Source organism: Oncorhynchus gorbuscha, linkage group LG18, assembly GCF_021184085.1.
Source record: "Oncorhynchus gorbuscha isolate QuinsamMale2020 ecotype Even-year linkage group LG18, OgorEven_v1.0, whole genome shotgun sequence".
Taxonomy (NCBI): domain Eukaryota; kingdom Metazoa; phylum Chordata; class Actinopteri; order Salmoniformes; family Salmonidae; genus Oncorhynchus; species Oncorhynchus gorbuscha.
The window spans coordinates 5,509,497-5,525,047 of NC_060190.1; the positions used below are offsets into that span (position 1 = coordinate 5,509,497).

Sequence of the window (15,551 nt, forward strand, 5' to 3'; positions counted from 1 at the left end):
CATTCCCTATTCACCCCTATTCATAGCCTGCTCACCCCTATTCATTCCCACCCCCTATTCATAGCCTGCTCACCCCTATTCATTCCATATTCACCCCCTATTCATAGCTTGCTCACCCCTATTCTAGCCTGCTCACCCCCCCCCCTATTCATAGCCTGTTCACCCCCTATTCATTCCCTATTCACCCCTATTCATTCCTATGCTCACCCCCTATTCATAGCCTGCTCACCCCCTATTCACCCCCTATTCATAGCCTGCTCACCCCTATTCATTCCATATTCACCCCCTATTCATAGCCTGTTCACCCCTATTCATTTCCCTATTCACCCCCCTATTCATAGCTTGCTCACCCCCTATTCACCCCCTATTCATAGCTTGCTCACCCCTATTCACCCCCTATTCATAGCCTGCTCACCCCCCTATTCATTCCATATTCACCCCCTATTCATAGCTTGCTCACCCCTATTCACCCCTATTCATAGCCTGCTCACCCCCTATTCACCCCTATTCACCCCCTATTCATTCCCTCTATTCACCCCCTATTCATAGCCTGCTCACCCCCTATTATTCACCCCCTATTCATAGCTTGCTCACCCTCTATTCACCCCCTATTCATAGCCTGCTCACCCCCTATTCATTCCCTATTCACCCCCTATTCATAGCTTGCTCACCCCATTCACCCCCTATTCATAGCCTGCTCACCCCCTATTCACCCCCTATTCATAGCCTGCTCACCCCCTATTCACCCCCTATTCATAGGTTGCTCTGGTTCTACCCCCTATTCATAGCCTGCTCACCCCCTATTCACCCCCTATTCATAGGTGCTCACCCTCTATTCACCCCTATTCACCCCCTATTCCCCTATTCATAGCCTGCTCACCCCCTATTCACCCCCTATTCATCTGTTACAACCTTCTATTCACCCCCTATTGGCTAATGCCTGCTCACCCCCTATTCACCCCCTATTCATAGCTTGCTCACCCTCTATTCACCCCCTATTCATAGCCTGCTCACCCCTATTCATTCCCTATTCACCCCTATTCATAGCCTGCTCACCCCTATTCACCCCCTATTCATAGCCTGCTCACCCCTATTCACCCCCTATTCATAGCCTGCTCACCCTCTATTCACCCCCTATTCATAGCCTGCTCACCCCCTATTCACCCCTATTCATAGTTGCTGTTCACCCCTATTCATTCCAGGACTATTCACCCCCTATTCATAGCTTGCTCACCCCCTATTCACCCCCTATTCATAGCCTGCTTGTTCACCCCCTATTCTAGCCTGCTCACCCCCTATTCAACCCCCTATCACCATAGCTTGCTCACCTCTATTCACCCCCTATTCATAGCCTGCTCACCCCTATTCACCCCCTATTCATAGCCTGTTCACCCCTATTCACCCCCTATTCATAGCCTTCACCCCTATTCACCCCTATTCATAGCCTGCTCACCCCCTATTCACCCCCTATTCATAGCCTGTTCACCCCCTATTCATTCCAGGACTATTCACCCCCTATTCATAGCTTGCTCACCCTCTATTCACCCCCTATTCATAGCCTGCTCACCCCCTATTCACCCCCTATTCATAGCCTGCTCACCCCTATTCATTCCCCCCCTATTCATAGCATTCACCCCCTATTCACCCCCTATTCATAGCCTGCTCACCCCTATTCACCCCCTATTCATAGCCTGCTCACCCCCTATTCACCCCTATTCATAGCCTGTTCACCCCCTATTCATTCCATATTCACCCCCTATTCATCCCCTAATCAGTCCCTGTTCATTCCTTATCCATCCTTTACATGTGTTGTCCTTTATTAACTATGTGGTCATCTTTTCTGAATGTATTATTCTTTGCTGATGAATCACTTCTTCACTAGTTGACCATGTCTTATAATTTCCTGTCCTGTAGCTAACAACCCAGACAATGAATGACACCGACCTACTTCACTGCATCGTGTTTGTTTACAAGGTCATCTGTTAAGAAGTTATTCTGTTATCTGTTTTCTCTCTATGCAGCAAAGTCCTTGAGAAAGGAAAGCAGTTCTCAAGCGGGAAGAAGAAATTCAACATGGACCCTAAAAAGGTGAGTGAACAAATGGTCTGTCATCGTGAGAGAGAGAGGGGAGGAGAGTAGCGAGAGCAAACCGCATCCTGTCCCCTCTGTGTGGGGGGAGGAAATGTTGGGGGGGTTAGGAGCATGTGAGACCACCAAGACAAGGGTAAGTACCACACCTACACAGACACACTGAAGCCATGATGACATCATACTTGACCTATGAACCACAGCTCTGTATAGGTAGGTTGTGGCTGGAACAAATTATGACATTTTTCCTCAATTCTTACAAGGTTTAGTCTGAGAGAGTGGTACAGTCCACTCATATCACCTTTGAATGTTTGGACACAGGAAAGTGGTTTGTGCGTGCGTGCGTGCATGCGTGCGTGCGTGCATGCGTGCGTGCGTGTGTGTTTGTGCCTGAGCCACCTTCTCAGGTCAATCAGAGGCTCCACTATGGGCTTCCTTTCTGACAGGAAGATGCATCTCTCATAACAGCAGCAATGCCTTGTGTGTGTCTCATCAAGACAACGCACTGTGGTTAAAGGTCAACCACAGCATCATAGTTCATAGCTATGACAACCATCTCACAACATGCATCTGTTGTCACCCGTTACCTTCTATTCTCCTGGACTAGATACAGAGTTGGTAAAGCTATTTACAAAGTAGATACCAGATTAAATAGGGTGTGTTATCTGAGTCAGGGGAAAGACATTGGTGGACCAATGTCAGGTGATGACCACTGCTCTAGTGGCTAAAGCTATTTACAAAATCCAAGACTAGGGTTGGTGACCACTGTTACTGCTGGTCTGGTGCAAAACCCTAGATCACCAGGACTAGGGTTGGTGACCACTAGCTCTATTTACCAGTAGATCACCAGGAAGACCACTGGTAAGCTATTTGACTAGGGTTGGTGACCACTGCTCTAGTGGCTAATGCTATTTACAACCAGTAGATCACCAGGACTAGGGTTGGTGACCACTGCTCTAGTGGCTAAAGCTATTTACAACCAGTAGATCACCAGGACTAGGGTTGGTGACCACTGCTCTAGTGGCTAAAGCTATTTACAACCAGTAGATCACCAGGACTAGGGTTGGTGACCACTGCTCTAGTGGCTAAAGCTATTTACAACCAGTAGATCACCAGGACTAGGGTTGGTGACCACTGCTCTAGTGGCTAAAGCTATTTACAACCAGTAGATCACCAAGACTAGGGTTGGTGACCACTGCTCTAGTGGCTAATGCTATTTACAACCAGTAGATCACCAGGACTAGGGTTGGTGACCACTGCTCTAGTGGCTAATGCTATTTTTACAACCAGTAGCTCTTCACCAGACTAGGGTTGGTGACCACTGCTCTAGTGGCTAAAGCTATTTACAACCAGTAGATACAACCAGTAGCTCTTCAAGACTAGGGTTGGTGACCACTGCTCTAGTGGCTAATGCTATTTACAACCAGTAGCTCTAGATCAAGACTAGGGTTGGTGACCACTGCTCTAGTGGCTAATGCTATTTACAACCAGTAGCTCTTCAAGACTCAAGAGGGTTGGTGACCACTGCTCTAGTGGCTAATGCTATTTACAACCAGTAGCTCACCAAGACTAGGGTTGGTGACCACTGCTCTAGTGGCTAAGCTCTTCAAGACTAGGGTTGGTGACCACTGCTCTAGTGGCTAAAGCTATTTACAACCTCACCAAGACTAGGGTTGGTGACCACTGCTCTAGTGGCTAAAGCTATTTACAACCAGTAGCTCTCCAAGACTAGGGTTGGTCACCACTGCTCTAGTAGCTAAAGCTATTTACAACCAGTAGCTCTCCAAGACTAGGGTTGGTGACCACTGCTCTAGTGGCTAAAGCTATTTACAACCAGTAGATCACCAAGACTAGGGTTGGTGACCACTGCTCTAGTGGCTAATGCTATTTACATCCAGTAGATCACCAAGACTAGGGTTGGTGACCACTGCTCTAGTGGCTAATGCTATTTACAACCAGTAGATCACCAGGACTAGGGTTGGTGACCACTGCTCTAGTGGCTAATGCTATTTACAACCAGTAGCTCTTCAAGACTAGGGTTGGTGACCACTGCTCTAGTGGCTAAAGCTATTTACAACCAGTATCTCTCCAAGACTAGTGTTGGTGACCACTGCTCTAGTGGCTAATGCTATTTACATCCAATAGATCACCAGGACTAGGGTTGGTCACCACTGCTCTAGTGGCTAAAGCTATTTACAACAGTTGACTATTGACACAGAATGTAACTTTTCCCCTCAGTTACAGTGCTGATGAGAAAGAGGAAGAGATATTGAGTTTTAAGGAATAGTGAATTTTTTATAAACGGTGCCCTAATTCCATCTCAAGCTTTTAGGAAGTCTAGTCAAACAGATGGAATCTATGAGCTCATTCTGAAACAAGACAAACAACAGCATTTAACAACCAATCACAGATCAGAAGGCCGGTGTGTGTGTGTGTGTTACTCACTCTTATCACTGTAAAAGCTATATAAAAGTTTTATATTTAAAGTGTTTTATAGTATCTGACTGACTGATTGTCTAATTGACTGGGTGATGTATTGGTTAATTGATGTCTGTTTTAAATCATTCTAGGGTATAAACTACCTGGTAGAGAACAAGCTTCTGGAGAGGAACCCTCAGCCAATAGCAGAGTTCCTTTACAAGGAGGAGGGGCTCAATAAGACTGCTATTGGAGACTACCTGGGAGAGAGGTACAGTAGGGACATGGTTATGATGATGATGATGGTGATGATGATGGTGGTGATGATGATGATGGTGGTGATGATGATGGTGGTGATGATGGTGGTGATGATGATGGTGATGATGATGATGATGGTGATGATGATGATGATGATGATGGTGATGATGATGATGATGATGATGGTGATGGTGGTGATGATGATGGTGATGATGATGATGATGGTGATGATGATGATGGTGGTGATGATGATGATGGTGGTGATGATGGTGGTGATGATGGTGGTGGTGATGATTGTGATGATGATGATGATGATGGTGGTGATGATGGTGGTGATGATGATGATGATGGTGGTGTTGATGATGGTGGTGATGATGATGGTGATGATGATGATGGTGGTGATGATGGTGGTGATGATGGTGGTGATGATGGTGATGTGATGATGATGATGATGATGATGGTGATGGTGATGATGATGATGATGATGATGATGGTGGTGATGATGATGATGATGATGGTGATGATGATGGTGGTGATGATGATGATGATGATGATGATGATGATGATGATGATGATGATGATGATGATGATGATGATGATGATGGTGGTGATGATGGTGTGATGATGATGATGATGATGATGATGATGGTGGTGATGGTGATGATGGTGATGATGATGATGTGATGATGGTGGTGATGATGGTGATGATGATGATGATGATGATGATGATGATGATGATGATGATGATGATGATGATGATGATGATGATGATGATGATGATGATGATGATGGTGGTGATGGTGATGGTGGTGATGATGGTGGTGATGATAATGATGGTGGTGATGATTGTGATGATGATGATGATGATGATGATGATGATGATGATGATGATGATGATGATGATGATGATGATGATGATGGTGTGATGATGATGATGATGATGATGATGATGATGATGATGATGATGATGATGATGATGATGATGATGATGATGATGATGATGATGATGATGATGATGATGATGATGGTGATGGTGGTGATGGTGATGGTGGTGATGATGGTGGTGATGATGATGATGATGGTGATGATGATGATGGTGGTGATGAAGCGCCGATGGCTGAGGGGAGAGGACAAAGGGGGAGATTTTCGAGGAGTTGGGAGACAGTGAATTCATATGAATAATAATAATATGATAGCTCTTGTAGTTGGTGTCTCTCCGTCTGCTCAGTCTGCTTGTGTCTTTACAGAGAAGACCTCCACCTCCAGACGCTGAAAGCCTTTGTGGACCTCCATGAGTTCTCAGACCTCAACCTGGTACAGGCACTGAGGTAGGTTGACGGGCTGTTCATTAACTAACCTTTCAATTCTCAGCTATGTTAAAATGACAGAATACATTTGGTCAAATAACTGAAGATGACTTGGGCTGAAGTTGTAGTCTGAAGGCAGAACACAGGAGCTCTGTGAGCCTGACTGGTCTGAACCCCCTGTCTGAATGTCTGTCTGTATGTCTCAGGCAGTTCCTGTGGAGTTTCCGTCTGCCCGGTGAGGCTCAGAAGATTGACCGCATGATGGAAACCTTCGCCACACGCTACTGTGACTGTAACGCGGAAGTCTTTCAGTCTACAGGTGTGTGTGTGGGTGTGTGGGTGTGTGTGTGGTGTAACCACTCGCTACTGTGACTGCAACACAGACATCTATCAGTATAGAGGTGTGTGTGTGTGTGTGTGTGTGTGTGTGTGTGTGTGTGTGTGTGTGTGTGTGTGTGTGTGTGTGTGTGTGTGTGTGTGTGTGTGTGTGTGTGTGTGTGTGTGTGTGTGTGTGTGTGTGTGTGTGTTCTCATTCCCCTGAAATCACAATTTAAACTGTGTATAATGTCTACATTTCTCTGTGTTCCCTCAGACACCTGTTACATCCTGTCGTTTGCCATCATCATGTTGAACACCAGCCTCCACAACCCCAACGTGAAGGACAAGACCCCTCTAGAGAGATTCATCTCTATGAACAGAGGCATCAACAACGGAGGGGACCTGCCCAATGAGCTGCTCACGGTGAGACACAACATCTAATCAGAGAGGCCATATAGATCACATCATCAGGAAGTAGTAGTTCATTGACCAATAAGATGTTCATGGCGAGACACAGCAGCCAATCAGAGAGGCCACATAGGTCACATCATCAGGAAGTAGTAGTTGGTTGACCAATGAGATGTGTATGGTGAGACACACCGGCCATTCACAGTGTTCATATAGGTCACATGACCCTGAAGTATTGTGATCGGCCGCTATGTAGCTATGGGGTTTGGTTTGATTGGTTTGAATTCTACCTTGATAGCAGTGGAAAAATGTAGTTGTATAAAAACTAAGCATAATGTACGTCAAACCAGGAAATGGCCCTTACTTCATCAGCTGGCTTCTCTGCTGTCTCCCTCTTCAGAAACTGTACGACAGCATCAGGAACGAGCCCTTTAAAATCCCAGAGGATGATGGGAACGACCTGACCCACACCTTCTTCAACCCCGACAGGGAGGGATGGCTCCTCAAACTAGGTGAGACACCCAACAACATGGTCATGATATCATTTAGCTGACGTACCTCTTAAATACTGTTGCTCCTTGGGGAGCTCCGCCCTTCACAGATATCCAGAGATGTTATTAGCTGATTTACAACTCACACCTGGAACATTAAACGCCTGCCCTAAACAACTAGCCTTTCCTGTTCGACTCTCTAGTCTAGTGGAGCAAACCAACAGTAGGATGCAGTCTAGGTAGTAAACAGACAAAAGCCGTAGCATATCTACAGTATGTCAGATGTGTGTGTTTGGTTGGTCAGGAGGCAGAGTGAAGACGTGGAAGAGGAGATGGTTCATCCTGACTGACAACTGCCTCTACTACTTTGAGTACACCACTGTAAGTCTCTGCTACTTTGAGTAGACCACTGTAAGTCTCTGCTACTTTGAGTAGACCACTGTAAGTCTCTGCTACTTTGAGTAGACCACTGTAAGTCTCTGCTACTTTGAGTAGACCACTGTAAGTCTCTGCTACTTTGAGTACACCACTGTACGTCTCTGCTACTTTGAGTACACCACTGTAAGTCTCTGCTACTTTGAGTACACCACTGTAAGTCTACTATTTTCAGTACACCACTGTAAGTCTCTGCTATTTTCAGTACACCACTGTAAGTCTACTATTTTGAGTACACCACTGTAAGTCTACTATTTTCAGTACACCACTGAAAGTCTTTGCTACTTTGAGTACACCACTGTAAGTCTCTGCTATTTTCAGTACACCACTGTAAGTCTACTATTTTGAGTACACCACTGTAAGTCTCTGCTACTTTGAGTACACCACTGTAAGTCTCTGCTACTTTAAGTACACCACTGTAAGTCTCTCCTACCTGTCTACTCCTCTATGTCCATCCCTCTCTCCATCTCACTGACCCCTGTCAATACCTCTCCATTCCTCCTTTAAGTTCATCTCTCATCACCTTCTCCTTCCTTCCTTTCCAACTTCCCTATTGATTTTCATCCCTCCTCCCCGTCCAATGAAAACATTCCCTCCATCTCTTCCCCGTCCAATGAAAACATTCCCTCTGCATCGGTTATATCCCTCCACACCCCTCCTTCCTTGCTCCCTCCCACCATCCTCTACTGCAACTCCCTCCATCCATCCCTCCCTCTCTAAACACCTTCCTCTATCCTCATCTCTCTCTACAGGACAAGGAGCCCAGAGGAATCATCCCTCTGGAGAACCTGTGTGTGAGAGAGGTGGTGTATGCACGCAAACCGGTAAGAATACAATACCCTTAGACACTCATCCTTCAGTGTGTGTGTGTGTGTGTGTGTGTGTGTGTGTGTGTGTGTGTGTGTGTGTGTGTGTGTGTGTGTGTGTGTGTGTGTGTGTGTGTGTGTGTGTGTGTGTGTGTGTGTGTGTGTGTGTGTGTGTGTGTGTGTGTGTGTGTGTGTGTGTGTGTGTGTGAAAGAGTGAGAGCGCACTACTCACCCTTACTTATCCTTCCGTGTGATTGACTTGGTTGCTCCTGTCTGTTTCTCTGTGTTCCTCAGTACTGTCTGGAGCTGTATAACCCCAACAGCAGGGGTCAGAAGATCAAGGCGTGTAAGACAGAGACAGATGGCAGAGTGGTGGAGGGGAAACACCAGTCGTACATGATCTGTGCCGCTACCGCTGAGGAACGAGACACATGGATAGAGAGCATCAGGTACTACGCATGGAGGAACACACTGGTGGGAGGAGCTACAGGAGAATACACACACGCCAGTGGAGGCTGGCGGGAGGAGCTACAGGAGAATACACACACGCCAGTGGAGGCTGGCGGGAGGAGCTACAGGAGAATACACACACGCCAGTGGAGGCTGGCGGGAGGAGCTATAGGAGGACGAGCTTATTGTATTGGCTGGAATGGCATCTATGGAACGGAGTCAAAGGTGTGGTTCCCATGTGTTTGGATGGGTTTGATACCGTTCCATTTATTCCATTCCTGCCATTACAATGAGCCCATCCTCCTATAGCTCCTCCCAGTTCCACCACACACACACACACACACACACACACACACACACACACACACACACACACACACACACACACACACACACACACACACACACACACACACACACACACACACACACAAGGGTCTGGCTTCAATGATGAACTCTTTTGGTAGAGAGCAATTATGTCACTGCCGACAAGAACATTTGAAAAATTCCTGGGACTCTCCCGTCCAATCAGGAGGCAGACATTCCAGAACGTCGCGATTCAAAACCAAAGTTTGCAGGCAAAACCTTTGCAGTGGTTTTAGTGAAGGTAGTTCGCCAATCGTTACAAAGAACCTCTGTGGTCTCCATCTTACCAACTATGATTTAGTATTTGATTTAAGCGGTAGAGCAGTGACCCAGGCAGTGACGTACTGTAGTACTGTAGTACTGTAGTACTGTAGTACTGTAGTTCCTCTATGTCAAAACTGTTCGCTGCTGTTCGCTGCTCTGGCCCCCCAATGGTGGAACAAACTCCCTCACGACGCCAGGACAGCGGAGTCAATCACCACCTTCCGGAGACACCTGAAACCCCACCTCTTTAAGGAATACCTAGGATAGGATAAGTATTCTCTCTCCCCCCAACCCCCTTTAAGAATTAGATGCACTATTGTAAAGGGACTGTTCCACTGGATGTCATAAGGTGAATGCACCAATTTGTAAGTCGCTCTGGATAAGAGCGTCTGCTAAATGACTTAAATGTAAATGTAAAATGTTGCCTAGGCTAGGCTTTTAGAGGCTACACACGCAATCACAACACCATTAACAACCCACCATCCTGATATGTCACTTTACAGAGCCAGCATCACCAAGGACCCCTTCTATGACCTGGTGTCGGTGCGTAAGAAGAAGGTGATCAACCAGGCTCCCCAAGACTGAGACAGGACAGCACCCCCTGTGGATCAATCACAGTACTGCATCACAGAGGGAGATGGAACCCCTACAGCAAATAGCACAATCAATAGACTTAGGTTCAGGTTCAGTTGAACTGACTAAGCATTGGGAACCTGGACACTTTCAACAGTGAGAATGAGGACCTTCTACCTTAAAAAGGAATTAGAAATGAACTTTTGTCATAATGAGAATTGAGGGATAATTTGTTTTGTTGCAAGAAGAGTTCCTGAGAAGACTGCTGGGGACTGATTTGGACTTTAATCTGGATGGAACAGGTGGAACTGTGTACTGTCTGGAAGAGGGACTTCTCCTTTTCAACCCCTGCCGTGTCAAAGGACTTCCTTCTTACCCTGTGAGATGAAATACTGTCATTGTCAACAGCTGTCAACGTGACCTGTACATACTGTTTGTTGAGGTGGTGACAGAAGCGAAGCCAAGAGAGCGGTTTCTCATGTACAAACTGCAGATAGATACGACCTCAAGCATGGCTGATTCCACCTACTGTCCTTGTATGACTCTTTGACTGTGTCCCAAATGGTGCCCTATTCTCTATACAGTGCACTACTTTCCACCAGAGCCTTATGGACCCTGGTCAAAAGTGGTGCACTAAATAGGGAACAGGGTGCCACTTGAGATGCTGTTATAAGACCTCTGTGACTGGTTTATCATACCTGTTCTATGTACTGGATGTACATCATGCTAATAGATACCACCTCGATCGTTGCTGGCTTCGCCAACTGTACTGGGCCGGCAGGTAGCCTAGTGGTTAAGAGTATTGGGCTAGTAGCCACGAGGCCGCTGGTTCGAATCCCGAGCCTCCTAAGTGAAATACTGTTGATGTCCCCTTGAGCAAGGCGCATGACCCATAATGCTCCTGTAGATTGCTCTGGATAAGGGTCTCTGTTAAATGACTAAAATGTATTTGTCTCTGTATGCTAATACTGTGGAGAGGATCTCTGAGTCGCCTGGTTATTGTATCTGTTCTGTGCACTATGTCTATAGATGAGACTGCATTGGTTAGAGAGAGAAACCATCACATCTCACCAGGAAGTCAACACAGTATTTATATCACAGAGGTGAATAGAGACAGTATACAAACACACAAACAACTCTTCTGTCACCGTCGTGCAACACAAGCACCAAACACACACACAACCTGGGAGTACACACACAGAACCTGGGAGTACACATACAGAACCTGGGAGTACACACACAGAACCTGGGAGTACACACACAGAACCTGGGAGTACACACACACAACCTGGGAGTACACATACAGAACCTGGGAGTACACATACAGAACCTGGGAGTACATATACAGAACCTGGGAGTACACATACAGAACCTGGGAGTACACATACACAACCTGGGAGTACACACACACAGAACCTGGGAGTACACACACAGAACCTGGGAGTACACACACAGAACCTGGGAGTACACACACACAACCTGGGAGTACACACACACAACCTGGGAGTACACACACAGAACCTGGGAGTACACACACACAACCTGGGAGTACACACACAGAACCTGGGAGTACACACACAGAACCTGGGAGTACACACACACAACCTGGGAGTACACACACAGAACCTGGGAGTACACACACACAATCTGGGAGTACACACACATAACCTGGGAGTACACACACAGAACCTGGGAGTACACACACAGAACCTGGGAGTACATATACAGAACATGGGAGTACACACACAGAACCCGGGAGTACACATACAGAACCTGGGAGTACACACACAGAACCTGGGAGTACACATACAGAACCTAGGAGTACACACACACAACCTGGGAGTACACATACAGTACCTGGGAGTACACACACAGAACCTGGGAGTACACATACAGAACCTGGGAGTACACATACAGAACCTGGGAGTACATATACAGAACCTGGGAGTACACATAAAGAACCTGGGAGTACACATACAGAACCTGGGAGTACACACACAGAACCTGGGAGTACACACACAGAACCTGGGAGTACATATACAGAACATGGGAGTACACACACAGAACCTGGGAGTACACATACAGAACCTGGGAGTACACACACAGAACCTGGGAGTACACATACAGAACCTGGGAGTACACACACACAACCTGGGAGTACACACACACAACCTGGGAGTACATATACACAACCTGGGAGTACACACACACAACCTGGGAGTACATATACAGAACTTGGGAGTACACATACAGAACCTGGGAGTACATATACACAACCTGGGAGTACACATACAGAACCTGGGAGTACATATACACAACCTGGGAGTACACATACAGAACCTGGGAGTACACATACACAACCTGGGAGTACACACACAGAACCTGGGAGTACACATACAGAACCTGGGAGTACACATACAGAACCTGGGAGTACAGAACCTGGGAGTACACATAAAGAACCTGGGAGTACAGAACCTGGGAGTACACATACAGAACCTGGGAGTACACACACAGAACCTGGGAGTACACATACACAACCTGGGAGTACATATACACAACCTGGGAGTACATATACACAACCTGGGAGTACATATACACAACCTGGGAGTACACATACAGAACCTGGGAGTACACACACACAACCTGGGAGTACATATACACAACCTGGGAGTACATATACAGAACCTGGGAGTACACACACACACAACCTGGGAGTACATATACACAACCTGGGAGTACATATACAGAACCTGGGAGTACACACACAGAACCTGGGAGCACACATGACACAACCTGGGAGTACATATACACAACCTGGGAGTACACATACAGAACCTGGGGTACACACACACAACCTGGGATTACATATACACAACCTGGGAGTACATATACACAACCTGGGAGTACATATACACAACCTGGGAGTACATATACACAACCTGGGAGTACATATACACAACCTGGGAGTACATATACAGAACTATTGTCTCTACCATGTTCTTCTATTCATGTTTATTTTTTATCTTGTTCTGTAATTGTTCAATTGATTATTTAATAAATGGCAAACAAAGGCCATTGTGAACATGTCAGATTACTAGGTGGTAGTTGCCTGTAAGCACAGATCTAGGATCAGCTCCCTCTCTCCCAGTCCTATTCTCAACCATCAGAGTTTATGTTAAACTGACCTTAGATCAGTGGTCAGGGGCAAATCCACCAGTAGGGTGAGAGCAGTAAGTCCTGTTTTCAGTCAGAAGGAAAGGGACACCTGCATGTTCCAGTTGAACACACACACACACGCACACACAAACACAGGTTACTCTCTCTCACTTCCTCTTACTGTGTGTGTGTGTGTGTGTGTGTGTGTGTGTGTGTGTGTGTGTGTGTGTGTGTGTGTGTGTGTGTGTGTGTGTGTGTGTGTGTGTGTGTGTGTGTGTGTGTGTGTGTGTGTGTGTGTGTGTGTGTGTGTGTGTGTGTGTGTGTGGACCTGTTTAACGATTATAAAAAATAAAAAATAACCTTTATTTTACTAGGCAAGTCAGTTAAGAACAAATTCTTATTTACAATGACGGCCTAGGAACACTGGCTTAACTGCCTGTTCAGGGGCAGAACGACAGATTTGTACCTTGTCAGCTCAGGGGTTGGAACTTGCAACCTTCCGGTTACTAGTCCAACGCTCTAACCACTAGGCTACCACATAAAGAGCAGTAAACAAACAAAAATTGGACAAATTGGGGATATTTTGTTTGTCCCCACGAGGTCAAATGCTGTTTCTAGGGGGTTAAGGTTAGAATTAGTTTTAGGGTTAGAATTACATTAAAGGTTAGAGTTAGGAGCTAGGGTTAGTTTTGGGGTTAGGGGTTAAGGTTGGGTTAAGGTTAAGGTAAGAGTATGGGTTAAGGGTTAGGGAAAAAATAGGATTTTGAATGGGACTGAATTGTGTGTCCCCACAAAGTTAGCTGTACAAGACTGTGCGAGTGTGTCCAACACTGATCTCTATAGAGAAGTGACCCCTGCTGGTGGTGTTGGGAACAACACCCTAGTCATCTCATCTGACAAAACTTACAGCGGTACAACACAAACCTCCTTATCCGTTTCTAATGGACATAACCTATTGTCTCATACCATTATGTTGTGTTGTACTGAGAAAACGTAACACAAACTGAGTCTGTATCAATGGCATAGCCTGGATATAGCCTGTGTATAGACTGGATAACGCCTGTGTATAGCCTGTGTATAGCCTGGATAAAGCCTGTGTATAGCCTGTGTATAGCCTGGATATAGCCTGTGTATAGCCTGGATATAGCCTGTGTATAGCCTGTGTATAGCCTGGATATAGCCTGTGTATAGCCTGGATAAAGCCTGTATAAAGCCTGTGTATATCCTGGATAAAGTCTGTGTATAGCCTGGATATAGCCTGTGTATAGCCTGGATAAAGCCTGTGTATAGCCTGTGTATAGCCTGGATAAAGCCTGTGTATAGCCTGTGTATAGCCTGGATAAAGCCACGTTATGATCTTCTGATTATTACAGCTCTACATTAATGAGTCATAGGCTAAAAACTGCTATGGAAAAACATTCCTACAGGTGTTTAAAGCCTCAGTTGTGTTGAATGCTCCAGGGTGAAGTTTCTCCTCTGTGCAGATCTAGGATCAGTTCCCCTCCCCCAATCCTAACCTTAACCATTAGCGGGGGGAAATGTCAAACTGACCCCAGATCAGCGTTTATGGTCAGTTGGGCCAGTGTTGAGCGAACAGTGGTCTTTAGTCATCAACACCTCTCATCGCCTTCCTGTGTGCCTCTGTACTTCCTGTTTCAGTGTTGCGCCACACACACATCGGTCCTCCCTTGCATCACTTCCCCTCACGCCTGTGGTTCCTCTCTGTGGTTAGAGCTGTAGCAAACACCCAGAGAGGAGGGAGGGATGGGCGGGGAGTGTGTTTGAGAGAGAGAGAGATGCTTAGAACTGTGCAAACACCCAGAGAGGAGGGAGGGATGGGAGTGTGTTTGAGAGAGAGAGAGAGAGGCTTAGAACTGTGCAAACACCCAGAGAGGAGGGAGGGATGGGAGTGTGTTTGAGAGAGAGAGAGAGAGGCTAAGAACTGTGCAAACACCCAGGAGGGATGGGAGTGTTGGAGAGAGGTGAAGGGCAGAGAGAGAGGGGAGAGGGTGAAGGGCTTAGAACTGTGCAAACACCCAGAGAGAGGGGGAGAGGGTGAAGGGCAGAGAGAGGGGGAGAGGGTGAAGGGCAGAGAGAGGGTGAAGGGGAGAGGGGAGAGGGTGAAGGCAGAGAGAGGGGAGAGGGTGAAGGGCAGAGAGAGGGGGAGAGGGTGAAGGGCAGAGAGAGGGGGAGAGGGTGAAGGGCAGAGAGAG

At 46.5% G+C, this 15,551-nt stretch overlaps 1 protein-coding gene across 1 annotated transcript in view; it reads left to right on the forward strand.

Moving 5' to 3' along the window:
* The window catches only part of LOC124002649 (cytohesin-4-like), a 33,185-nt gene extending 22,023 nt beyond the window's left edge, over window positions 1-11,162 (forward strand). The window contains exons 4-13 of the mRNA XM_046310235.1: window positions 2,022-2,088; window positions 4,659-4,777; window positions 6,012-6,092; window positions 6,278-6,390; window positions 6,664-6,812; window positions 7,198-7,309; window positions 7,593-7,669; window positions 8,476-8,547; window positions 8,824-8,978; window positions 10,113-11,162. Coding sequence (XP_046166191.1) covers window positions 2,022-2,088; window positions 4,659-4,777; window positions 6,012-6,092; window positions 6,278-6,390; window positions 6,664-6,812; window positions 7,198-7,309; window positions 7,593-7,669; window positions 8,476-8,547; window positions 8,824-8,978; window positions 10,113-10,194 — 1,027 coding nt within the window. The 3' untranslated portion in view covers window positions 10,195-11,162. The remainder of the gene's footprint in view (window positions 1-2,021; window positions 2,089-4,658; window positions 4,778-6,011; window positions 6,093-6,277; window positions 6,391-6,663; window positions 6,813-7,197; window positions 7,310-7,592; window positions 7,670-8,475; window positions 8,548-8,823; window positions 8,979-10,112) is intronic.
* The last annotated feature ends 4,389 nt before the right edge of the window (window positions 11,163-15,551 follow it).